The sequence below is a fragment of the Enhydra lutris genome, unplaced genomic scaffold (genome assembly GCF_002288905.1).
Source record: "Enhydra lutris kenyoni isolate GAN:26980312 unplaced genomic scaffold, ASM228890v2 scaffoldscaffold47, whole genome shotgun sequence".
Taxonomy (NCBI): Eukaryota; Metazoa; Chordata; class Mammalia; order Carnivora; family Mustelidae; genus Enhydra; species Enhydra lutris.
In genome coordinates this window covers 627,008-652,293 of record NW_019154131.1, presented here as the reverse complement: position 1 = coordinate 652,293, position 25,286 = coordinate 627,008, and the positions used below count along the sequence as shown (strand labels likewise).

Below are 25,286 nucleotides of genomic sequence, written 5' to 3'. Positions count from 1 at the left end.
ATGGCATATACAAAAGCCCATGTCAGTGAAATTGACAAATTCTAGAAACTCTAGGAGTGAAATATGGTGAAGGTGATGTTACGGGTGAGGTGGACAGAACCAAGGTCATCACGGTTTCATGAAAAGAAATTTCAAAATATTAGAATAAATGTAAATTTAAACTGTATGTGAGATAGAATTTTTCAAACAGTGGGTTGGCACAGATACAAAGGTTTGTAATGATTCTACTGGGGAAAGTGGGGAAACCCACACTCCCATATATTATTGTGGGTATGTAAGTACAATGTCTAAGAAGCAATTTAGCCACATGTATCTTAATATTTAAAAGAAAAAGGGGAAGGAGGACATAGTCTTTACCATAGCAATTCTAAGAATTTTTCCTATAGATATACCCACATGTGCACACAAAAATAGTCCTCTAGGATCCTTGTAGCATTATTCATGACAGCAAGCACCTGGAACAAGGGACCATATGTGCTAACTGCTGTATAAACAACCAAGTCTCAGCAGTTTGACCTGGTGAAGAAGGGCAGAGCCCAAGTAGGTGCTCATGGTGATGACATGCCCCGTGCCAACTCCTGGTCTATGTATGTTGTCCCTATGTGCTGTCTGGTTAGCACTGACTCACTTTCAAAAGTGCCACCATCTCAACCACAGACCTAAGAGCACCGTGTGCTTCTGGAATCCACTAAGGACCCTCCCAGGGTCTCCCCCTTCCCCTGCCCTACACCACCTCAAGGTGGGGGGGGGGGGTTCCGAACCAGCTCCAGAGGAGGCACACACTCGGCTCGTTGGCCAGATGCTGTCACATGGGCAGCCCAGCCGCCAGGGAAGCTAGGAAGGCAGCTCCAGCACTGGGCTGAGCAAAAAGGGGACTGACTGAGCAGACATCTGGCTGACCCTTCCACCATGATCCTTAAATAAACCGGGAGCCTGCGTGGATGCCTAACCGAACTCAGGAGCTCCAGACAACCTTGGCAGCACCTGGGAAGTTAGGAAAATGGGGGTCAAGAACAAGAGAGATTCATCGCACTGCCTGTCCTGTTGTAGTTGCATTTTCTGTCTTGTATGACCTTCAAAAGAGAAGGCCGGGGTGGGGGGCTGGCTTTAGGTGTGGAGGGACCCAAGGAAAATTCAAAACTTCCTCAGGCTAGTCAAGGTCAAGGTTGTGAAGTTAGGGCGGTAACTCCTTGGCCAGCACCACAGCCTGCCCTGCCGCCCAGAGGAACCCCTGCGAGCTGGGAAAGCAGCCGAATCCGGCCGGCGAGGGCCGGACTGGCGCTCTGGAGGCTAGACGGGCCAAGATCCTGGCCAGGCCTGACAGTAGGCAAACCTATTCCGAAGGGAACCGCAACACCTACCGGCCGGAACACACGCCCGCGTCTGCGCAGCGAGGCCCACCCCGCCCCGCCGGTCCGCCGCGCCTGCGCGCTGCGCCCCCAACGGCCCGTTCCGCCCGGCCGGTGACGCGAGGCGCACGTGGGCGGGACTCCTGCTCCCGGGATCCGCCGGATCGCGGCTTGTGGGCGGAGGCCCCGGTAACGCCGGCTGGGAGCGAGAGCTGTGGAAGCTTACTCTGGCGCCCGCGCGCTCCCGGGAAACAGAACCTCCCTCGGTGGTAAGGCAGAGGGGACCCTGCCGGGTAGGGGCGGTCCGGGGGTGCGTGTGGGGCTGGCGGAGTCCGCAGGGCCCGAGCAGCTTCACGTGGGCAGCCCGGCGTACTGCGCGCTGCAGGAGGGGGCCGGAGTGGAAGAGGGTCGGGGTCTTGGGGATCTAGACCCACACACCTGTCAGCTCCTTGGTCTCTAGCAGCGGCTCCAGCAGGCGGACTCTGGGTCATTCGCACGCGGGTCTTCCCTCTTGCTGGCCTTCCTGTCCTGGCTCCATTAGTCCTTCCAGAACTCTGGGTTCGGCTGACCTGTGAGGGAAGCGATCCGCGTTCTGGTTACTGGGTGGGCCAGACAGCAAGGGTCTCTACCCTGAGGAAACCTGGAGCTGCTGCATTCATTCATTCAGCGTTTGCTGACCCGCTTCCCAGCTCTGCGCCAGCTGCAGGAGATCCAACAGGGGAAGGACTGGCGAGGCCCCCTTCTTTCCTGGGCCTCACAGCCCAGTTGGAAAGCCCAGGTAACAGGCAAGACCATGCCATTCTGACACTACTGCAGATGGGAGGACAGTAAATTCTGACATTGCTGTGGTGACCAGAAGAGCTCAAGGCGGTTCTGCCTGAGCTGAGGCATGAGTGAACAGTGCTCCAGGCTACCAGAAAGAGAGAGAAGGAGAAAGACACCCTGAGGTGGATGGAGCTGGACACCAGGCTCTACTCCCTTCAGTGGAAATCCTTGAGTCAGGAAAATGAAAGAGGAGGGAGAGATGGACAGGGGACCATGGAGGAAGGAAGGGTGGTTGTTATCTTAAGTTCAGCTCGGAGCCATAGAATGGTTTTAAGGGTTAGGGGAAAGCCTGACTTGTTTTTGTTGATTATGATGAGCACAGCGCTCCATATCCCAGGCGTCCATCCAACAGAATCAGCCACCCAGAAGTGTCTGGGTAGCTCCAGTTGTCCCTCCAGACACGTGCATTCCAAGATCATGCATACCAAGCCATACATTGTACATCCTTCAAGATCCTTTGGTGGTCCTAGCCCATAGTCCTCCACCCCCCCAGTGAGGGAATCTGAAACTCTAGAAGGGAGGTTCTTGGGGATAGATGGCAGCTGTGATTACAAGGGCTTTCTGACCCACTGTGCAAGAGCCATGATGGGTGGGGAATTCGGTTTTGTCTGGGGGAGGTTCTCCTGTTGGTGTTACCAATAGGATAACAAGGTTCGTGGGGGGTGGGGTAGTGGGGGGCATAGTAGTATAAATCCAGAAATTGTTTTCTTTACCCCCCCCATTCCTTCCCTCGTAAGCATCAATTGGCTAATATGATGTGTGTCTCTCTCCCTTGTGGAACCTAATATGAAAAATCAGAGAGGTGGACAACCATGTAAAGAGATCTGGAAGAGCTTCCCGGCCCACTGTGTCTTGTGGAAAGGAAACAACCGGTGGTGTTAAAAGGGCTGACTCATGTATGTATACTTTTTTTCAGAAAAGGAGAGAGAAGTCAGTTTAAACCTCCAGGAGAACAAGTAGTGGTTTGTTAATGTCGTTAAATTTTGGATAGGTTTTTAGCATATGTGGAAGTCATTTGCACACATGGCTCTTTTGTATACTTTAAAGGAAAACCTTGAAGAAACTGGCTAACAGTTTGTGTGGCCACTGATCCATATCAGATAAAGATTATATTTCCAAGAGCTCACCTGCCTTCCCCAGCTCCTAGAAAGCTAGCTGAGGGATGGGGCAGGCACCTGCCTCCGGCACCACTGTTCCACACCCAAATTCTCTCTGACCCTGACCTCCATCTGACAGAGGGTAGCCCCCGACAGGAGCCAGATGAGTACAGGTTTGCTGAGCCAAACCTCTGTTTGCCTTTGTGCACCTTTCATCATGCCCCACCCTACTCCCAGCCTACTCCTTATTCCCCACCTGGCTTACCCTTCCTTATGGCCTTGTTCTAGACTCTCTCTCACTTATAAAGGACAAAACTAAAGCTGAGTCGTTTTCTTGAGCGGACCTCTAGGAAGGACCTAATTGACACATTTACACTATGGTGTTAGTGGTGCCCATGGAAATGCAGTTTGCTCCTCTGGAAATTGTCTTACAGTGCTTAGTATTACTGAACACCTTAACCCAATGGAGTGAAGCTGGCTTTTAGGTTTGCACCTCCAGGACATGGAGGTGCCTGTGGGCCAGGCTGTTCCAAGCTCTGTGCTCCCTTAAATGTTTTCTGTTTGGCCTCTGTTTATGTCGGGCTGATCTTGTTGGTGTGTAACTGTAATGATTATATGCATGTAATTTCATGTGAGTATTTTTTGGTTGTCTAAAGTAGAGTCTTAATGTTAATAGGGAAAGTGAAATGATGGAGCACATTTGATTTGGAGACAGAAGCCACAAAGTCTTGTCTGTGCCTCACCACATGATTCCAGGCAAGTCTGTTTACGGATACTCCCTGGGTCTTGGCACTGTTATATGGAAATAAGTTGTTGTCTGTTGTGTGGTGTAAGTGCTGGCTTTGTGGGTCTCTGGCAACAGGATATAGCATATGTAAAGGGTATTTTTTTAGTGGGTAGACAAGTTTATTTATTTATTTTAAAAGATTTTATTTTTTTGTTTAATTATTAGAGACAGAGCATGAGAGGGGGAAAAGGTCAGAGGGAGAAACAGACTCCCCGTGGAGCTGGGAGCCCGATGCGGGGCGCAATCCCAGGACTCTGGGATCATGACCTGAGCCCAGTTGCTTAACCAACTGAGCACCCAGGCGCCCGTGGGTAGACAAGTTCAATAAAGAGCAACCTTTGCCTCAAAATTTGTTCTACCACCATGATCAGATTAATCTGATCATGTAGGTCATGGTTCTTAGACTAACATAGGACATAATAAAAGTTGGTTATGTAAAAGGGTCTTATACCGGTGCTGCACTGGCCCACCGGCAGAGAGGAACAGGAGAGCAAGGAAAAAAAAAAAAAAAAAGAAGAAAAAAGAAAAAAAAAAAAGAAGAAGAAGAAGGATCTTTTAAAACCGTGTCAGATTATAAGATGTTAGTATTACTTTTGTGTCCTTATTGTTCATCCTTAGGAATAGCTGCTTTAGAACATTGTCTATAAATACTTTCTGTTTAATGATCTCTTAGCAATGGAAAACGCTGGATTACAGTAACCTAATGAAAGGAGGCCTGTGAGAAGTTTAGCTGTGTGGTGAGTGCTGGCTGCCTGGGAACAGGCATTCCCCAGGTCACATTTCAGCCTCTGCTCGTTCCTGGGTCTTCTTTTTCTCATTGATATCTTCACTCCTGATCTTAGCTAACATCCTCTTGATGCAGATCATTCCCTAGGTCCCAACCCCAAACCTGCTGTCTCACAAGGGTCAGTTCCATTTCTGACCAATGTCCTGCTGTCATTTCAGATTTAACATATTGAAAACCTGGTCACAATCGTCTCCTGCCCAAATAGCCCCTTCCTAAATGGCCTGCTTCTGTTGGTGGCCATCATCTGGGTCCTGAAGCATTGTTGATGGCTCCATCAGCTAGACTCTCAGATAGCCTTCTTTACCAGCAAGTATTGACCGAATGGCTACTAGGCTCTGACCTTGTTTTGGGGTTGGAAGACCCAGGACAATGGGCTGGTCCCTGTTTCTAGAGAGGCACTCAAACCAGGGGAAAGAAAGGCGAAAGGAACAACTCCACATACTGTTTACTCAGGGACACTGAAAAGCCCAAGAGAGAAGCCTCTAGCTGCCAAGGTTCAGAGTGGCAGTAAGCATCTTGGGTAGATTTTGTAGGAGTATGGAGAAAGGACCAAAGAAACAAGATCTTTAAAAAAAAAAAAAAAAATGCTTAAGGTGGAAAGAATCACATTAGGACATGACCTGCTGCTGTTGTTGAGAGAGTGAGGTGAGGCAGGATTGAAACTTTAAACGTTTGATGCAATAAGCAGGCCCAGCCCTCTTCCTTCTCCCCCCACCACTGCCTTTAGTCCTGTGCCCACAGAACTCATTTTTGTTACCTGTCTGGCCTCAGAGCCATTAAAGGATTTTTTTTCTTGTGAAAATATATATAACATAAAATTTACCCTTACAGCGATTTTAAGTTTACAGTTAGTGGCATTCATTACATTCACATTGTTGTGCCCATCATAGCTATTCATCTCCAGAACTTTTTCATCATTTCAAACTGAGTCTATGCACTCATTAAACATTCCCTGCCCTACCCCAACCCCTGGAACCACTATTCTGCACTCTGTCTTTGAATTTGACTACTCTAGATAATTGATGTAAATGGACTATGAGTTCAGTTGTGACTGACTTATTTCATTTAGCATTGTGTCTTCAAGGTTCATCCATGTTGTAGCATGTGTCAGTTTCCTTCCTTTTTAAGGCTGAATAATAATCCATTTTGTATGTACACTACATTTTCTTTATCCATTCATCTATCAGTGGATTTTGGGGCTGTTTCCATCTCTTCGCTATTGTGAATAATGTGGCAGTGAACATGGGTATGCAAATTATCTCTTCAAGACCCTGCTTTCAATTCTCTTTCTGATATATACTCAGAAATAAGATTGTTGGATCTATATGGTGATTCTATTTAGTTTTTGAGGAACATCTGTACTAGTCTCCATAGTGGTTCAACCATTTTATAATCCCACAGAGGGGGACATCTAGGTGTCTCAGTCAGTTAAGCATCTGCCATGGGCTCAGATCATGATCCCAGAGTCCTGGGATCGAGCCTGGCATTGGGCTCCTTGCTCAGCAGGAAGCCTGTTTCTCCCTCTCCCTCTGCCTGCCACTCCCCTTTTCTCACTGCTTACATGCACACACTCTCTGTCAAATAAATAAAATCTTTAAAAAATATATATAATCCCACAGAGGTTCTGATTTCTCCATCCCTTTTCCAACACTTTAGTGGCTATCCTAATGGGTGTGAGATGATACGTCATTGTGGTTTTGCACATCTAATGATTAGTGCTGTTGAGCATCTTTTCATATGCCTGTTCGTCATTTATGTATCTTTTTTCTTTTTTTTTTTTTAAAGATTTTATTTATTTATTTATTTGACAGAGAGAGATCACAAGTAGGCAGAGAGGCAGGCAGAGAGAGAAAAGGGGAAGCAGGCTCCCCACTGAGCAGAGAGCCCGATATGGGGCTCAATCCCAGGACCCTGGGATCATGACCCGAGCCAAAGGCAGAGGCTTTAACCCACTGAGCCACCCAGGCGCCCCGGTCATTTATGTATCTTTAAAGAGGTGTGTATCCAGATGCTTTGCATGCATTCATGCTATGAATTAAGTTCAGTTTTTTTGTTGTCGAGTTTTAGTTCTCTATATTCCAGATATTAATCTCTGAGCAGATATGATTTGCAAATATGTCCTCCTATCCTGTGGGTTGCCTTTTCTCTCTGTGGTTAGTGTCCATTGATGCATAGTTTTTTTAATTGTCACATTTGTCTTTTTGCTTTTGCTGTCCTGTTTTTGCTTCTGGTACTTATCCAAGAAATCATCGCCAAATTCAATTCTACAAAGCTTTTCTACTATATTTTCTTCTAGGAGTTTATATAGTTTTAGGTTTTATACTTAGGTCTTCAATCCATTTTGGGTTAGTTTCTGCATATGCTGTAAGGTAAGGATCCAACTTCAGTCCTTTTTAGGTGGATATCCAGTTTTGTCAGTACTATTTGTTAAGGAGACTGTCCTTTCCCCTATTAATGGTCTTGATACCCTTGTCAAAGATCATTTTATCATGTATGTGAAGGTTTATTTCTGGGGTTTCTGTTCTGTTCCATTTTTTTGTGTGTCTGTCTTTATACCACTACCACAAGTTGTTTATTAGTGTGGCTTTATAGTATGTTTTGAAATCAGGAAGTATGAGGCTTCCAACTTTGTTCTTTTTCAGGATTGTTTTGTAATTTGGGGTCCCTTGAGATTCCTTGTATCTCCTATGAATTTTAGGATTATTTTCCCTGTCTCTACAAAAAAAAAAAAAAAGTCATTTGGATTTTTATAGGGATTGAATTGAATCTGTGGACTACTATAGCTAGTATTGATATCTTTATTAAGTCTTCCCATCCATGAACACAGGATCTATTTATTTGACTCTTAATTTTCTTTCAGCTATGTTTTGTAGTGTTCAGGGTACAAGGCTTTCACTTCCTTGGTTAACTTTATTTTTAAGTATTTTATTTAAGTATTTTATTCTTTTTGATGCTATTGTAAATAGAATTGTTTTCTTCCTTTTCAAATTGTTCATTGTGATGAATAGAAACAACTGATTTTTGTGTGTTGATATTATGTACTGTTGAAATTATTAGTTCTAACAGTTATTTTCCTTCCCTGTGGAATCTTTAGGGCTTTCTACATATAAGATCATGTAATCTATGAACAGATAGTTTTACTTCTTCCTTCCCAATTTGGATGGCTTTTATTTCTTTTTCTTTCCTAATTGATCTGGCTAGAACTTCCAGTACTATGTTGAATGGAAACATTGAAAACAGTCTTTCTTGGTCCTGATTTTAAAGTAAAAGAGTTTTCAGTCTTTCACCACTGAGTATGATGTTAGCTGTTGGATTTTCATATATGGCCTTTTTTATGTTCAGGTAGTTTCCTTCTATTCCTGTTTATTGGTTGTGTTCATTATGGAAAGGGATCAGGTTTTATTAAATGCTTTTTCTGCATCAATTGAGATGATCATATTGATTTTCCCCTTTATTCTGGGTGTTTTTTTTAAGATTTTATTTTTATTTATTTATTTGAGAGAGAGAGAGTGTGTGTGTGTGTGTGAGAGAGAGAGAGAGAAAGAGAGAGAGAGAGAGAGAGAGAGAGCTGGAGAAGAAGCAGAGGGAGACAGACAGGCAGATTCTGTGCTCAGCACAGGGTCCAGTGGGCCAGATCTCATGACCGCAAGATCATGACCTGAGCTGAAATCAAAAGTTGGATACTTAACCGACTGAGCCACTGAGGCGCCCTCCCCACTTTATTCTGTTAATGTGATATATTTGCCTTGATGGATTTTCAAATCTTGAACCATCCTTGTATTCTAGGAATAAATCCCACTTGGTCCCTTTGCTCTGTGGCTGAATTCAGTTTGCTGCTTTTTTTTTTTTTTTTTTTTTATTTTTTTTTTTTTCTGCTTTTTTTAATTTTATTATTTTGATTTTTCTTTTTTTTTTTTTTTTTTTTTTTTTTTTTTTTTTTTTTTTTTTTTGAGGATTTTTACATCACTATTCATAAAGAATGATGGTCTGTATCTTTTTGTAGTGTCTTTGTCTGGCTTTGGTGTTAGGGTAATGCTGGCCTCATAGAATGAGTTAAGAAGTGGTCCCTTCTCTTCATTTTTTGGGAAGATTTTGGAATTCTTCTTGAAATGTTTGGTAAAATCAGAGGTGACCAACAAATCAGTATTCATTTGGGCCAGGGCTTTTCTTTGTTGGGAGATTTTTGAATACTGATTTGGTCGCCTTACTGGTTATGTGTCTTTAGATTTTTATTTCTTCATAATTCATCTTGGTAGATTATATGTTTCTAGGAATTTGTTTATTTCATGTAGGTTATCCAATTTATTAGTGTACAACGGTTCATAATACTCTCATAAGCATTTTAATTCTATAAAATCAGGAGTAATGTTTTCTCTTTCATTTCTGATTTTAGTTATAATTTGAGTCTTCTCTCTTTATTCCTTAGTCAAGATAGCTGAAGGATTTAGTTATGGTGATCTTTTCAAAGAACCAAACTCTTGGTTTCATGGATATATCTCTGTTGTTTTTCTATCCTCTATTTATCCTGCTTTAATTTTTATTGTTTCTTTTCTTCTAGCTTTGTGTTTAATTAATTCTTTGGGGGGCACCTGTGTGGCTCAGCATCCAACTGAGCTTAACTGAGATTAAGTATCCAACTCTTGATTTCTACTGAAGTCTTCATCTGAGGGTCCTAAGTTCAAGCCCTGTATTGGGCTCCATGCTGGATGTGGAGGCTACTTAAAAAATAAATAAATAAAAATTAAAAATGTTTAAAAATAAGTATGTGGGTGGGGGGGATGAGGTAACTTAGTAATGGGCATTAAGGAGGGCCCCTGATGTGATGAGCATGGGATGTTATATGCAACTGATAAATTACTGAACACTACATTTGAAGCTAATGATGTACTATATGTTGGCTAATTTAATTTACATTTTTAAAAAATGTTTAAAAATAAATAAGTTGTTCTTTTTCTAGTTTCTTAAGGTATACAGTTAGGTCGTTGGCTTGAAATCTTCTCTTTTAACGTAAGCATTTACAGGTATAATTTTCCCTATTAGTACTGCTTTAACTGCATTCCATAAGTTTTGATATGTTGTGTTTTCATTTTCATTTGTCACAAGATACTTTCTGATTTCCCTTTTGATTTCTTTTATGACCCATTGGTTGTTTTAAGAGTGTGGTATTTAGGGGCACCTGGGTGGCTTAGTTGGTTAAGTCTGCCTTTGGCTCAGGTCATGATCTCAGAGTCCTGGGATTAAGCCCTACATTGGGCTCCCTGCTCAACAGGGGAGTCTGTTTCTCTCTTTGCCCCATGCTTTCTCTCTTGTTCTATCTCACATAGATCCTTTCACTCTTGTTCTATCGCAAATAAATAAAATGTTTTTTTTTTAAAGTGTGGTGTTTAGTTTCCAGGTATTTGGGAATTTTCTAGTTTTCCTTTTCCTGTTAACTTCTAGTTTCATTCCATTGTGATCAGAATATATCCTTTGTGATCTTTTAAAATATATATCCTTGATGAACAAGGATGCAAAAATTCTCACCAAAATACTAGCCAATAGGGTCCAACAGTACATTAAAAGGATTATTCACCACAACTAAGAGAGATTTATTCCTGGGCTGCAAGGTTGGTTCAATATCCACAAATCAATCAATGTGATACAATACATTAATAAAGAACAAGTACCATATGATACTCTCAATAGATGCTGAAAAGCATTTGACAAAGTACAGCATCCTTTCATGATCAAAGCTCTTCAAACTGTAGGGATAGAGGATACATACCTCAATATCATAAAAGCCATCTATGAAAAACCCACAGTGAATATTATTCTCAATGGGGAAAAACTGAGAGCTTTTCCCCTAAGGTCAGGATCATAGCAGGGATATCCACTATCACCACTGCTATTCAACATAGTACTAGAAGTCCTAGCCTCAGTAATCAGACGACAAAAAGAAATTAAAGACATCTGAATCAGCAAAGAAGTCAAACTTTCACTCTTTGCAGATGATTTGATACTTTATTCTACATAAAACCCAAAAGACTCCACTCCAAAACTGCTAGAACGCATACAGGAATTCAGTAAAGTGTCAGGATATAAAATCAATGCACAGAACTCAGTTGCATTTCTATACACCAACAAGACAGAAGAAGGAAAGTAAGGAGTCGATCCCATTTACAAATGCACCCAAAACCTTAAGACACCTAGGAATAAACCTAACCAAAGAGGCAAAGAATCTATACTCAGGAAACTGTCAAGTACGCATGAAAGAAATTGAGGAAGACACAAAGAAATGGAAAAATGTTCCATGATCACAGATTGGAAGAACAAATATTGTGAAAATGTCTATGCTACCTAAAGCAATCTACACATTTAACACAATCCCTATCAAAATACCATCAATTTTTTTTTTCAAAGAAATGGAGCAAATAATGCTAAAATTTATATGGAACCAGAAAAGACCCCAAATAGCCAGAGGAATGTTGAAAAAGAAAAACAAGTTGGTGGTATCACAATTCCAGTCTTCAAGCCCTATTACAAAGCTGTAATCAAGACAGTATGGTACTGGCACAAAAATAGACACATAGATCAATGGAGCAGAATAGAGAGACCAGAAATAGACCCTCAACTCTATGGTCAACTAATCTTCGACAAAGCAGGAAAGAATGCCCAATGGAAAAAAGACAGTCTCTTCAACAAATGGTGTTGGGAAAATTGGACAGTCACATGCAGAAGAATGAAACTGGACCATTTCCTTACACCATACTCAAAAATAGATTCAAAATGGATGAAAGACCTCATTGTGAGACAGGAATTCATCAAAATCCTTGAGGAGAACACAGCCAGCAATCTCTTCGACCCCAGCTACAGCAACTTCTTCCTAGAAACATCGCCAAAGGCAAGGGAAGCAAGAGCAAAAATGAACTGTTAGGACTTCATCAAGATCAAAACCTTTTGCACAGCAAAGGAAAGAGTCAAAAAAACCAAAAGACAACTGACAGAATGGGAGAAGATACTCACAAATGACATATCAGATAAAGGGCTAGTATCCAAAATCTATAAAGAACTTATCAAACTCAACACCCAAAGAACAAATAATCCAATCAAGAAATGGGCAGAAAATATGAATAGACATTTCTGCAAAGAAGACATCCAAGTGGCCAACAGACACATGAAAAAGTGCTCCACATCACTCAGTATCAGGGAAATACAAATCAAAACCACAATGAGATACCACCTCACACCAGTCAGAATGGCTAAAATTAACAAGTCAGGAAATGACAGATGCTGGCGAGGATGTGGAGAAAGGGGAACCCTCCTACACTGTTGGTGAAATGCAAGCTGGAGCAGCCACTCTGGAAAACAGCATGGAGGTTCCTCAAAAAGTTGAAAATAGAGCTACCCAATGACCCAGCAATGGCACTACTGGGTATTTAACCTAAATACACAAATGTAGTGATCCGAAGGGACATGTGCACCCAAATGTTTATAGGAGCAATGTCCACAATCTCCAAACTGTGGAAAGAGCCTAGGTGTTCAACAACAGATAAATGGATAAAGAATATGTGATATATATATATACCATGGAATACTATGTAGCCATAAAAAGAAATGAAATCTTGGGGCTCCTGGGTGGCTCAGTGGGTTAAAGCCTCTGCCTTCAGCTCAGGTCACGATCCCAGGGTCCTAGGATTGAGCCCTGCATCAGCCTCTCTGCTCAGCAGGGATCCTGCTTCCCTTCCTCTCTCTCTCTGCCTGCCTCTCTGCCTACTTGTGATCTCTGTCTGTCAAATAAATAAATAAAATCTTTAAAAAAAAAATGAAATTTTGTCATTTGCAACAACATGGATGGAACTAGAGGGTATTGTGCTGAGTGAAATAAGTCAATCAGAGGAGGACAGTTATCATATGATCTCCAATGTAAGGAATTTGAGAGGCAGGGCAGGGGGCTGTTGGGGGTAGGGAAGGAAAAAATGAAACAAGATGAGAGGGAGACAAACCATAAGGGACTCTTAATCTCATGAAACAAACAGTTGCTGGGGAGTGGAGAGGTAGGGATAGGGTGGCTGGGTTATTGACATTGGGGAGGGCATGTGCTATGGTGAGTGCTATGAAATGTGTAAGCCTGATGATTCACAGACCTGTACCCCTGGAGCAAATAATACATTATATGTTAATTAAAAATATATATTGAGACATGTTCTGTAGCCTGTCATTGGGGTACAGATGGCCCTTCTTTTCACTACATCTGTATCTTTGGGGTATATACCCAGTAGTGCAATGAGCATGGAATGTTTTTCCATTTCTTTGTGTCCTCCTCAATTTCTTCCGTAAGTGTTCTATAGTTTTCAGAGTATAAGTCCTTTCTTCTTTGGTTAGGTTTATTCCCAAGTATCTTACAGTTTTTGGTGCAATTAGAATTTGGATCAAGTCCTTAATTTCTCTTTGTTCTGACTCATAGTTAGTCTATAGAAATGCAGCTGATTTGCTGAATTCCTGTATGAGTTATAGCAATTCTTGATTAGAGTTTTTTGGGTTTTCCACATAGAATATCATGTCATCTGCAAAGAGTGAGAGTTTGACTTCTTTGCCAATTTGGATGTCTTTTATTTCTTTTTATTTATGATTGCTGAGGCTAGGACTTCTAGCACTATGTTGAACAACAGTAATTGAGAGTGGGCATCACTGTCGTGTTCCTGACTTCAGGGGAAAAGCTCTCAGTTTTTCCCCATTGAGAATAATAATCTCTGTGGGCTTTTCATAAGTGGCTTTTATGATATTGAGGTATATTCCCTTTATCACTGTGGAGAGTTTTAAGAAAGGATGCTGTATTTTGTTTTGTTTTTTGTTTTTTAAAGATCTTATTTATTTATTTGACAGACAGAGATCACAAGTAGGCAGAGCAGCAGTCAGAGAGAGAGGAAGGGGAGCAGGCTCCCTGCTGAGCATGGAGCCCGATGCGGGGCTCTTTCCCAGGACCCTGGAATCATGACCTGAGCCGAAGGCAGAGGCTTTAACCCACTGAGCCACCCAGGTGCCCCAGGATGCTGTATTTTATCAAATGCTTTTTCTGCATCAATTGAGAGGATTGTATGGGTCTTATCCTTTCTTTTATTGTGATGTATCTTGATTGATTTGCAGATGTTGAACCACCTTGCAGCCCAAGAATAAATCCTACTTGGTTGTGGTGAACAGTCTTTTTCTTTCTTTCTTTCTTTTTTTTTTTTTTTTTGTGAAGCGTTTTCTTAATGTATTGTTAGATCTTTTTTTAAATAATTTTTATTATTTTTTTTATAAACATATAATGTATTATTAGCCCCAGGGGTGCAGGTCTGTGAATCGCCAGGTTTACACACTTCATAGCACTCACCATAGCACATACCCTCCCCAATGTCTATAACCCCACCCACCACTCTCTCCCTGTATTATTGGATCTTAATGTATTGTTGGATCCTATTGCCTAGTATTTTGGTGAGAATTTTTGCATCCATGTTTGTCAGGGGTGTTGGTCTGTTATGTGCCTTTCTTTCAACATGGCACTTTCCTGTCTCCTTACCTCTAGGAGTGTCCACTCCATTTGCCGCAACTAACAGAGTCAGGGATGGACACAGGTGGACATTCCCCAAGGGTAGGGGATCCCTGAGAATCAGGTACCCCACTTCTTGTCCTTTGAAGCCTCGGGTTGTCAGCATGTAATCCTTAATAGCCATATTCCACTGTTTTCTCTCCAAACTTTGAAGCATGGTGTCTTACATCAGAAGCTGCTAAGAAAGCCCAAACAAATGCATTCATTTGGGGGCACAGGGGGCATTGAACAAAGACAGTGGTGCTGAGTTAGTTCTTTTGATATTCAGGTAGGATTTTCATAACCTTGGAAAGCACACAGGCATTATTTCCTCCTTGGGAGTATAGTACCTGAGTGAAAAGAGACATCTGTGAAACTTACAGGAAAATGAGCTGCGTTTCTCATGTGGCTGGGGCTCTCTGTAGTTCCCAAGGGATGAAACTTTAAGCCTTCTAAGAATTGAATATCTATAGAAGAGGAAGTGAGAATTGAAAAAATTGATTGGACATGTGTTTGTGTACCTTGAAAAGTTTGTGTGTGTACCTTGAAAAGCCATTTACATGTGGCTTTTTAAAGTGGCGACAAGTCCAAAAACCACTAGTCTAGAACATTAGTTGCTGGGGACCAGGCTCAGGCCTTAGAGCCAGCAGTTGTGGGTCTGTGCCCCAAGTCAGACCCTCCAGGACCTGCTGCCTCGAACAGGTTTTCTAGTCTTTGTAAACTCCAGTTTCTGTTCTCTTCTGTAAATTGGGCTCATACCTCTGGAAGCACTTTGAGAACTGAATGAAACTTCTGATTCAGTTTCTGGCTGAACGTCTTGTCCCTAAGCACAGGGACTTCTGACTTGCCCCAGAAGCTTGTATCCTAACATGTCTTTCCTGCCTTCCCTTCAGCAGCTGCAGCACAGTCCTCAGCAGACAGAGAAATGAGAAAAATACCAAATAATGGGAACCTGAAGATGACAAAAGTGGCGTACCCCCTGGGGCTGTTCATATGCCTGTTCATCTATGTCGCCTACATCAAGTGGCACTGGGCCTCTGCCACCCAGGCCTTCTTCAGCATCACTGAGGTGGCATCAGGGGCCCGGAGGGGCCACCAGGCTCACAGTGCCCCAGGGACAGCTGCACATGGTCATGAAGTTTTCTACGGCATCATGTTTGATGCAGGAAGCACTGGAACCCGCGTCCACATCTTCCAGTTCAGCCGGCAGCCTGGAGGTATGCTGGGTAGAGTGCCTTGGCTTCTCACTGCTAGGATCTCTTCACTCACAGCAGAGCTCTTGGGATCTCTTTCACTTACAACACAGTGGTTAGGCTGGATGCCCTGCCTCGGACTCACCTGGAAGCTTGTCAAAAATATAGGTTCCCAGAGAGGCTGGTTCAGGTGTGGGTTGGGGCCCAGGAATCTAAGTTTCCCAGGACTCCTTGACTGTCCTTACTCACAGTAGCTTCTGGTGACCACCTGAAGGCATCTGAGATCCCTGAGGGTGTTAGGTGGCTAATCTAAGGCTGTCTAATCCCAGCATTCAGCAGCAGGTCAGGTGGCCAGGATTGTGACTTAGGCCAGAAGCTGCATTGAGAGAGTTTAAGGCAGGAAGTTGCCCCTGACTTGGGCTAGTATGAGGCAGAGTCTGGGAAAGTCATGAACTAGCCAAGGACCTGGGACCTAGACTGACACAGTGCAGCCCAGTGGGTCCAGTCAGAGTGACAGATGAGAGTGGCCTCAGCAGTGAGAAGGGAGCTGGAGCCTGAGCCTCGTTATAACCTGAGTTATAAACTGCGGATGGGGGTCCACAGGCTTCCAGCACTAGGGTGGAGGGAGTTTATGTGTGTTCTCCCCGTAGCTGCTTCTGTGGGGAGATCCAGTCCACTGCGCAGCTCTGTACTCTGTCCTTTCTCCCTTTGATCTCCTTTCCTGTCACCTCTTGTACCCTCCTGCTCTGAGAGTCACCCTCCAGCTTCTAGCCTGTGAGTGTTTTCCCCCTGACTGCTCAGTAGGTCCATCGGCCACAGCTGATTCTTTGCTGACCCTCAATACCTTTTGAGTAGACACTGTTCTGGGCATTTAACAGAGCTGGTGGCAACAGACACTGTTAGTAGCTCTCTCCAGAGCTGTCATGTTTTACTTTTCATCTGCTTTATCTTTTAACTCAGTTCAGTAGTTCAGTTTTTATCTGCCAGACCTACCTACCTCCAAAAATGGTTTTTAAGCTTTTAAGACAACTTGTCAGCATGTAATCATTTAATAGCCATAGTCCAGTGTTTATCTCTAAAGAGACCTCCTTTCAAAAAGTTCTGTCCCTGATTTTTCCTCCTGGGTCTTCATGTCCAAATTCAGGCCAACATCCCTTGGCCACCAATGTGCCTCTAAACAGTCCCCTGCTGTATGCCCATGAATCCAGGGCCTTCATAATTTAGGACAACTGTTTTTTTAAACAAAGAGAAAAAAAAAATGTTCTTTAGAACCTACTATACCCATCCCAGGATAGAAAAATAAATTTTATATTTGCAGTTTAGAATCATCTGCCCTGCTCCTCAGTCAATGTAACAAGAATTAACCATATTAAAATTCAGCAGTTTAGGTGGATATAGTTTTATATGTAAATCATACCTCAGTAAAGTTGTTTTTTTTTTTTAAAGTTCTGACCAAAGCATCAGGTAGAATGCTTATTTTGTTTATCTGGGCTAAAGAGGCAGAGTTCCGGTCACTTTGGAATTGGTCTGATTTCAGACATTTGCCTTTAAAAAGGGTGGCTAGCCATAATTGTATATATTCATATATTCATATATATGTTCACACTTGTACTTTTTTTTTTAAACATGTTTTCCTCTTAGAAACTCCCACTTTGACCCATGAGACATTCAAAGCACTGAAGCCAGGTCTTTCTGCTTATGCTGATGATGTTGAAAAGGTAATGATTTTCTCTCAGGTCTATTTGTTCTTCAAATTTGTTTTCCAACTCGGCAGTTTGTTAAAGCCAACTCCCTTTCTCTTGAGTGCGTTGATCTTTGCAGAGGAAAGCATCTCTGATGGTGCTGCCCTGAAACATTTCATGCTATTTAGGATAGTCAGATGGGGGAAACTGGTACAGTGCATGGGGCCAAAGGAGGACCACTCTCCCTACCCCACCACCTTCCCCCACACTCCAGCTTCCCGGGCCCTTCCCCCAACCACCAGGCATGCCACCCAGAAGTCTTGGTGCAGTTCAAAAACACAAAGGCTACAAACTGACAAAAAAGCAGTGTTTGAGGGTTTAATTGTTTTTGTTCCAGTTCCTTCAACTGAAGATGACAAAAGTTGACAAAAAAATTGAACTTAAAATGTGTTTTGCAAAAATCCACAAAACCAAATAAAAGTGATTTACTTAAACTGTCCAATAATGATTTTTGTAAATTTGTAACTTTTATACTTCTCAACTCCTTAAAGCTTACAGCTGCACTAATACAGGACACCTGTATTTCTGCTAAGGCGCTGATGAAATGGACTGGGTAGTAACATAGCTACAAGTTCCTTTTGAGTCAAGTATGTCTTCAAAGCTAATACATCAGGGCGCCTGAGTGGCTCAATTCAAGGCATGATCCTGGGGTCCTGGGTTCGAGCCTCATGTCAGGCTCCCCACTCAGTGGGGAGCCTACTTCTCCCTCTGCCTCTACCCCTGCTTGTACTCTGTCTCTTTTTCAAATAAATAAATAAAATCTTAAAAAAAAAAGGTAATACACATTCTTGCGCACAGGTCCATCTTGATCTTAGACTGTAAATTCATAGGCCTGCTTTCCTGTGGCTTGGTTAAAAAACAAGTTGAAAACAAAAATCAAAATGAGTGATGTTAGAGTAACTATAATATTACACATGAGTAAATTAGGTAGCTTTAGAATAAACTCATAAGATTTTTAAAACCTTAGTAGTTTTAGCCGATGCATATTCAAGTGGGACATATTTCACAGCTTCACAGGGCAGGTGGTGAGAGTGCTCCTTCTGCTCCAGTCTTCCCTAGGAGGGCTGTTGATCCTGGTTTCTTTTTTTTTTTTTAAAGATTTTATTTATTTATTTGACAGAGAAGAGCGATCACAAGTAGGCAGAGACGCAGGCAGAGAGAGAGCGGGAAGGCTCCCTGCTGAGCAGAGAGCCCGATGCGGGACTCGATTCCAGGACCCTGAGATCATGACCTGAGCTGAAAACAGAGGCTTAACCCACTGAGCCACCCAGGTGCCCCCTGGTTTCTTATGTCTTTCAAGGGCTTGTTGACATACCTATGAGCAAATTCATCTGTATTCTTCCCCTTCCCCTGTTTATTTCACATAAACAATAGAATGGCATTCATGTTGTCACGTACTTACTTGTGTCACTCAACAGTATAACATAGAGAGTATTCACTATCAGAATGAGAATAGCTTCCTTTATTTTTCTGGCAATGATATTGCAGTGTGTACGGGCACATTGAATTTATGGGAACCAGTCCTCCCCTGAAGGACATTCAGGTAATGTCTGAGAAAGGCTACAGTTTGTCATCTTATTGAACTTCATTACCCACATATATAAGGGCATCCATCTCAGATGAATTCATAGAATGAGATTTCTGAGTAAGAGGAATGTACGTTTTCTCCTTGGGCAGGCATTGCCAAATTGTTCCCTCAGCTTTGTAGCTGTTGGTAATATCCAGAAGTACTTTACCAAAGTTGTTTTCCCACCTTTGCACTGACACAGGGCCTTAGTCAATTTTGGATCTCAAGCATTCTGGCAGGTATAGATGATTCCTTTGGGGTTTTCAGCACCATGAGGAACCCCAGGATTCATTCATGATGTCCAGAGGAGACACAGCTCATCTGAGATTGTCTGATGAGGGTTGGTAATGGGGCTAGGCAGGGTTTTGGTTGCCAGAGTTTAGAATAGCAGAACCCTCTTATGTGTCTTCACCCCATCATGCACCACTGCCAGGAGTGTTGCTCTGTACTTGCCTGGTCCCTATACCCCTCACACTCACGAGCACCACTTGAGTCGTTTTCTGCCAATTTGGAAAGTTAGAAGAGGATGTGTTTGTAAGTTAATAAAGCCAAAAGGGTTGGGGAGCATCTGTGACCCTGTATGCTGAGCTTTGACAGACCCTACTTTCACCACATTCACAGAGCACTTCAGGAATTCAGGAATTACTGGATGTTGCTAAACAGGATGTTCCTTTTGACTTCTGGAAGGCCACCCCCTTGGTCCTCAAGGCCACAGCTGGTTTACGTCTGTTACCAGGAGAAAAGGCTCAAAAGTTACTGCAAAAGGTGATTTTACCCATTTCCCCTGGGCGGGGGGGGCGGGGTGGTGGTGGATAGCTTAGGATAACTGAAAACACCAGATACTCAGCCAGTGTCTGAGCAGTCAAATGGGCTATGTAGAAGCTTCCTGAAGAGGAAAACACATCAAAATGTTAACAGCATCACCTTTAGCTGTTCCTGTTTTCTATAATGAACCTTGTTATGTAATAACAGTAACTTTAAGTATGTGTTGAGGCCTTTTGAAGGGCTTCCCCCTATGCAGAGACTAGATCCTTGTAGAGGGCTATAGAAGCCTGAGTTCCTGACGCTTCATTTCCAGGCTGCATGTTCTCATGGTAACTGCCAATTCTTCTCTTGGTCTGATCCACAGATGTAACTGCTGAGGAGGCCTTTACCCTTCCCCTGCCAGGATCTGACTCTCACATGGCCCAGATTGCCACCAAGCCTAGCAGCAGCCCTGCAAAAAAACTATGAACCCTGTTTCTTACAAGTGCCTGGATAGTTCTTGTTGTCAGGCCCATTAGGGAAACTGCTTTTCATCATTAGTACTGTTTCTAAACTATGCAGCTGCTAAATGATGAAATATTGTACATTGGTCAAGGTCCCTTGTAAAAGTTACCTTTACATGCTCAAGTCTGATTGTAGGTCACAGGTGTAGTTGGGATGTGCAGATGTACTGAAGTTTCTGTGTTTCAGTACTTGCTAAAAAATGGGGAAGGAAGGGCACCCAAATGCTGCTGCTCACTGCCTTTACCTCCTGGCTACAGGGCCATCTCCTGGGTCCCAGGCTGAGCTCTGCTTTGAGGAGCTTCTGGAGTCTCATCTCCAGTCTAAAGCAGGGCACTGTTTGGGGGCCTAGCAGGCTCAAGGTGCCCCTGAGCTCTTCTAGCCCAGAGTGGCTTTAAAACACGGTTCTTCAAACACACATTGGAGAGGATGTGGAGAAAGGGGAACCCCTTACACTTTTGGTGGGAATGAAAGTTGGTGCAGCCACTTTGGAAAACTGTGGAGATTCCTCAAAATATTAAAAATAGAGTTATCCGGGACGCCTGGGTGGCTCAGTGGGTTTAAGCCTCTGCCTTCAGCTCAGGTCATGGTCCCAGAGTCATGAGATCGAGCCCCGCATCGGGCTCTCTGCTTGGCAGGGAGCCTGCTTCCTCCTTTTTCTCTGCCTGCCTCTCTGCTTACTCGTGATCTTTGTCTGTCAAATAAATAAATAAAATCTTAAAAAAAAAAAAAATAGAGTTATCCTATGACCTGGCACTTGCACTACTGGGTATTTACCCCAAAGATATAGATGTAGTGAAAAGAAGGGCCATATGCACCCCAATGTTCATAGCAACCATGTCCACAATAGCCAAACTGTGGAAAGAACTGAGATGCCCTTCAACAGACGATGGATAAAGAAGCTCTGGTCCATATATACAATGGAATATTACTCAGCCATCAGAAAGGGTGAATACCTAACTTTTTTTTTTTTTAAGATTTTATTTACTTATTTGACAGAGAGAGAGATCACAAGTAGGCAGAGAGAGAGGGAGAAGCAGGCTCCCTGCTGAACAGAGAGCCCAATGTGGGGCTTGATCCCAGGACCCTGAGATCATGACCCGAGCCGAAGGCAGAGGCTTAACCCACTGAGCCACCCAGGCGCCCCAATACCTAACTTTTGTATCAACATGGACGGGACTGGGGGAGATTATGCTGAGTGAAATAAGTCAAGCAGAGAGAGTCACTTATCATATGGTTTCACTTACTTATAGAGCATAAGGAGTAACATGGAGGACATTAGGAGAAGGAGAGGAAAAGTGAAGGGGGAAAATCGGAGGGGGAGATGAACCACGAGAGACTATGGACTCTGAGAAACAGAGTTTTAGAGGGAAGCGGGGGGGGTTTGGGTGAGCCTGATGGTGGGTATTTTGGAGGGCACATATTGCATGGAGCACTGGGTGTGGTGCATAAACAATGAATCTTGGAACACTGCTAATGATATATGGTGACTAACATAACACAATAAAAAATTTTAAAAAGAAGGCTTTCTTCAGGGTAGCATCTGCCTCCACCAGTCCAGGCAGTAGATAAGGATATCACTTGCAGAGGATTCGAGAAATTTAAAATAAAACATGAATTTTATTACTTCACAGCACCAGCTGACACCCTCTGCTGTTTTATCATGACCTGCTGAAAGCACAGTGTAATTGGGGAACTTTGAGTTTTGACTGTAAAGGATAACAGCGTGTCTCCCTTTACATTCAGGTGAAAGAAGTGTTTAAGGCATCGCCCTTCCTTGTAGGAGATGACTGTGTTTCCATCATGAACGGAACGGATGAAGGTAGGGTCTCCAGAAGCTCTCTGTGCAACGAGGCTGTCCTGGGAGACAGGCTGTGTGCAGGGCTGCTGTGGGAGCTTTCTCCTCAGTCAGACATGGGCAAGCAAGAACCAAAGTGACAGTCCCATTATATTCACAGTGTCACTGTCTTCAGAGGATCTCTGGGGGGCCAGTATTAGAGACAGATTCTCATCTCAACGAGCTCCAAACCTGGCACAGATGAAGTTTCTGAAAACAAATCATCTTTCAGCTTTAAGAGCATTTAGAGAGAATCCCCAGATTTTAGAAGTTTGCTGTTGTATTGTTAATGCTGAGATAGAGACCATCAGGTTCTTCACCAGCTCCTGATTTTAAAATATGACCAGGGGAGAGGGAGAGCAAAATTCTCTTTCCAAAAAAGAGGAAGTTCATGATAAAGAATAGGAGGGAGACATGTGACATTTGGCCGAGTATTGTAGTGTTGTAGTATGGCATCTTCTGGAATAGTCTGCCAGAAGCTGCTGGGTGACTTGATGACCACTGCCTCTTCCTGTAGCTGATCTGGAGCCTGAGGAGGGAGGGACGCTCACTTTGAGCTCCTGGAATCTCAAAGTGGTCATTTGAGTGCATGTGTTGTTTACAGCCATCTCAGGTAATTCACATGCTGTCTATGACCCTCTCTTGTAGGCGTTTCAGCGTGGATCACTGTCAACTTCCTAACAGGTACATTCTTCCTCCCTCTCCCTGAAGCAGACAGTCCACAGATGCCATTCTTGATGGCAGAGGTCTTATTTCTACTCTTTCAAATAACCCCTTGGGTTTCTGAAGTGGTACTGGCTCAAAGTAGGGCATTAGGTTGGGTGAGGGCTCATCAGGGCGAATATCAAGCTTCCAGATAAAAATGCTGGGGAAAGGAGCTTCTTTGTTGGCCTGGATTTCTACAGCATAGCTCCTGCTTCCTGTATCCACTTCAGCCAGGGGCCCTGTCCTCTCATTTCTAAGGGAAGTCATGAAGAAAACCTGTCATACTTTCAGTTATTCAATGTGGTGGGAATGCTCTTCACCTTAAAATTGAATTCCTCTTCTCTAGGTAGAAGAGGGAACAGAAACATCTGTTCTTGGAACAAGATGACAAGGAATCATTTTTCTTAGATTATTCTCAGTATAGGTTGCTTTTGTACCTTTGTTGTAATTATGGCAAAGACCAGTGTGTGTGAGATGCATGTATGAAAAAGAAAGAAGCTTTGTAACAGAATCTGCCCCTTGGGGATGGAAAGCCATGTTAAGGGACACATTAGGAGCACAGTGCTGGGGGAAGGCATGCCTCTGGGCATGAAGGGACGTGATGAAAGTCAGTGTCCCTGGGGGTGAGCAGTAGATAAGGCAGGCACTGATTGATTCTCTGCTGAAGGTCAGTATTGTTTTACATTGTTGAAATTAAAGCCACAGCTGGCAGAGCCACATTCATGTCCGTCCCTTCAACATGTGCATCCTTCCATGGAGATTGTTAAATACCCACAGTTGCTTGTCTATTTTTCTTTCCACTGTGGGGCTTGGCTCTCAAACTAGCTGTACATTTTCACCTGTTCTCATCTATTTACTATGTGACAGTGCTGTGTTGGTTTCTACTCTCTCTGCTCCAGGCAGTTTGAAAACCCCAGGAAGGAGCAGTGTGGGCATGCTGGATTTAGGCGGAGGATCCACTCAGATCACCTTCCTTCCGAGAGTTGAGGTAACCAGCCCTTGCTGCTCCACTGTGGCCCCCACCCTCCAAAAGCCACCTGCCACCAGGAGTTGCAGTCCCTCAGGGAAGGCCCGTTAACCTGGTGCCTCTGGGCCTGTGCATTCAGTTTCTGTCCTGAAGGCCAGATTCATTCACAATTAATGCTCCTTCACTTGATTTTAATTCTGCCTGGGGGGAGAAATGGAAAGTTGATCTTCAGTGCGATGATAAATTAGGTACTACCTAGAACCCTCAGGGCCAGCCACAGGATGTGCGATGTCCCCTTTTCCCCCAGGACAAGCCAGAGAGGGGGCCATTACTTAGTCTACTCCTAGAAGGGGAGAGAGCCTCAAGCCCTGTGGGATGAGATATTGTAAAGGAGATGAAAATGCTTCTAGTCTGGACCGTCTGCTGCTCTAACCACAGTGCATTCCTCACCCACCACTTTCTTATTATTATTTTTAGTTTACAGTGGAAGCGTACTTAAATTTATTCACAGTTGTCTTGGTTGGGCCATATTTGTCAGAATGGTAAATGTAGTTAGGAGGAAGAAAAACATTTTTTCATTTTGGTCATTTTATTTTTCATTGCTTGCTCAAATTCTTTCACAACATGTGACTTAATGAAAAACTAATTTAATTGAATACCTCTATGAATACCCTGGTATTTTCAAAAGAAAGACCAGCAGGAAGGATAATAACCTTCATGTTCTTCAGGACACCCTCCAGACCTCCCCGCCTGGCTACCTGACGTCACTCCAGATGTTTAATCGGACCTACAAGCTCTATTCTTACAGGTTTGTTTGGGAGTTGGGGGAAGAGGGAGAGGCTGCCCATCCAGGATTGTTGCTCAGCCAGCCCTGTGCTGTGACCCAGAGCACCTGGAAACCCCACTGCTGGAGGCTCTCCCTCTAGCACTTCCTCCTCCCTTGCTGTTCCTTTCTCCTCCTGCCTTCTCCCCACTTCATTTTTTAGTTTGCCTACAGTAAAATCCCATTTCTTTTTTTGTGTTTTTATTTTGTTCTGCTTTGGAGGAGGTTTCTAAAGGTGGGGACGAGCCCATGGATTGTGCAGGAATTTTCTTGGCCATTTGTTTACCACATGGCACCTTCAGTCGATTCTTGGTGTAAAGCATATGCACTCCATAAAGATCAGGACACATTTGTGCCATGTGTCATTCACTGGCATCTGAGGCTCCTTGGCAAGCTCCTGTTAAGTAACAGGCTTTCATTTGTTGAGCTGAATGCCCTAACCTCCATAAAGAAAGGCTTCTAGAAGTGGAAAGTCTGCTGCCTCGCCACAGGTTTCCTCCCTTTCCCACTTGTTTTGGATTTAGGACAGGTGAACTGGAAGCAGGAATGAAGATGTTACCCAGCGGTTGCTGTGGCAGGCCAGCCCCTCACCCAGAATTTTCTTTCCACAGCTACCTGGGGCTCGGTTTGATGTCGGCACGGCTGGCGATTCTGGGTGGCATAGAGGGGAAACCTGGTGAGTGGAATGAGAGTTGAGAGTCTTCCTTGCTCAGCAGGCTTGAGGAACCCTTCAGGAAATGTGCCCCTGCCCTCCATCATCACAGCAGCCCACTAGACCCTGCTCCGCAGGACTA

General features: G+C 43.5%; 1 protein-coding gene across 9 annotated transcripts in view; it reads left to right on the top strand.

The window, feature by feature from the left end:
- Positions 1 to 1,531: 1,531 nt before the first annotated feature.
- The window catches only part of LOC111156630 (ectonucleoside triphosphate diphosphohydrolase 6 (putative)), a 41,715-nt gene continuing 17,960 nt past the window's right edge, over positions 1,532 to 25,286 (top strand). For 4 of the 9 annotated variants that reach the window (XM_022517638.1, XM_022517634.1, XM_022517629.1 and 1 more), the window contains exons 1-9: positions 4,733 to 4,795; positions 15,286 to 15,609; positions 17,227 to 17,303; positions 19,516 to 19,659; positions 21,907 to 21,982; positions 22,646 to 22,681; positions 23,602 to 23,690; positions 24,398 to 24,477; positions 25,104 to 25,168. In XM_022517638.1, the coding sequence (XP_022373346.1) occupies positions 15,318 to 15,609; positions 17,227 to 17,303; positions 19,516 to 19,659; positions 21,907 to 21,982; positions 22,646 to 22,681; positions 23,602 to 23,690; positions 24,398 to 24,477; positions 25,104 to 25,168 (859 nt within the window). In that variant the 5' untranslated portion in view covers positions 4,733 to 4,795; positions 15,286 to 15,317. Of the gene's footprint in view, positions 1,619 to 4,732; positions 4,796 to 14,285; positions 14,478 to 14,870; positions 15,610 to 17,226; positions 17,304 to 19,515; positions 19,660 to 21,906; positions 21,983 to 22,645; positions 22,682 to 23,601; positions 23,691 to 24,397; positions 24,478 to 25,103; positions 25,169 to 25,286 lie in introns of those variants that run through there. The other 5 variants (XM_022517630.1, XM_022517636.1, XM_022517633.1 and 2 more) reach the window with 5 other exon arrangements.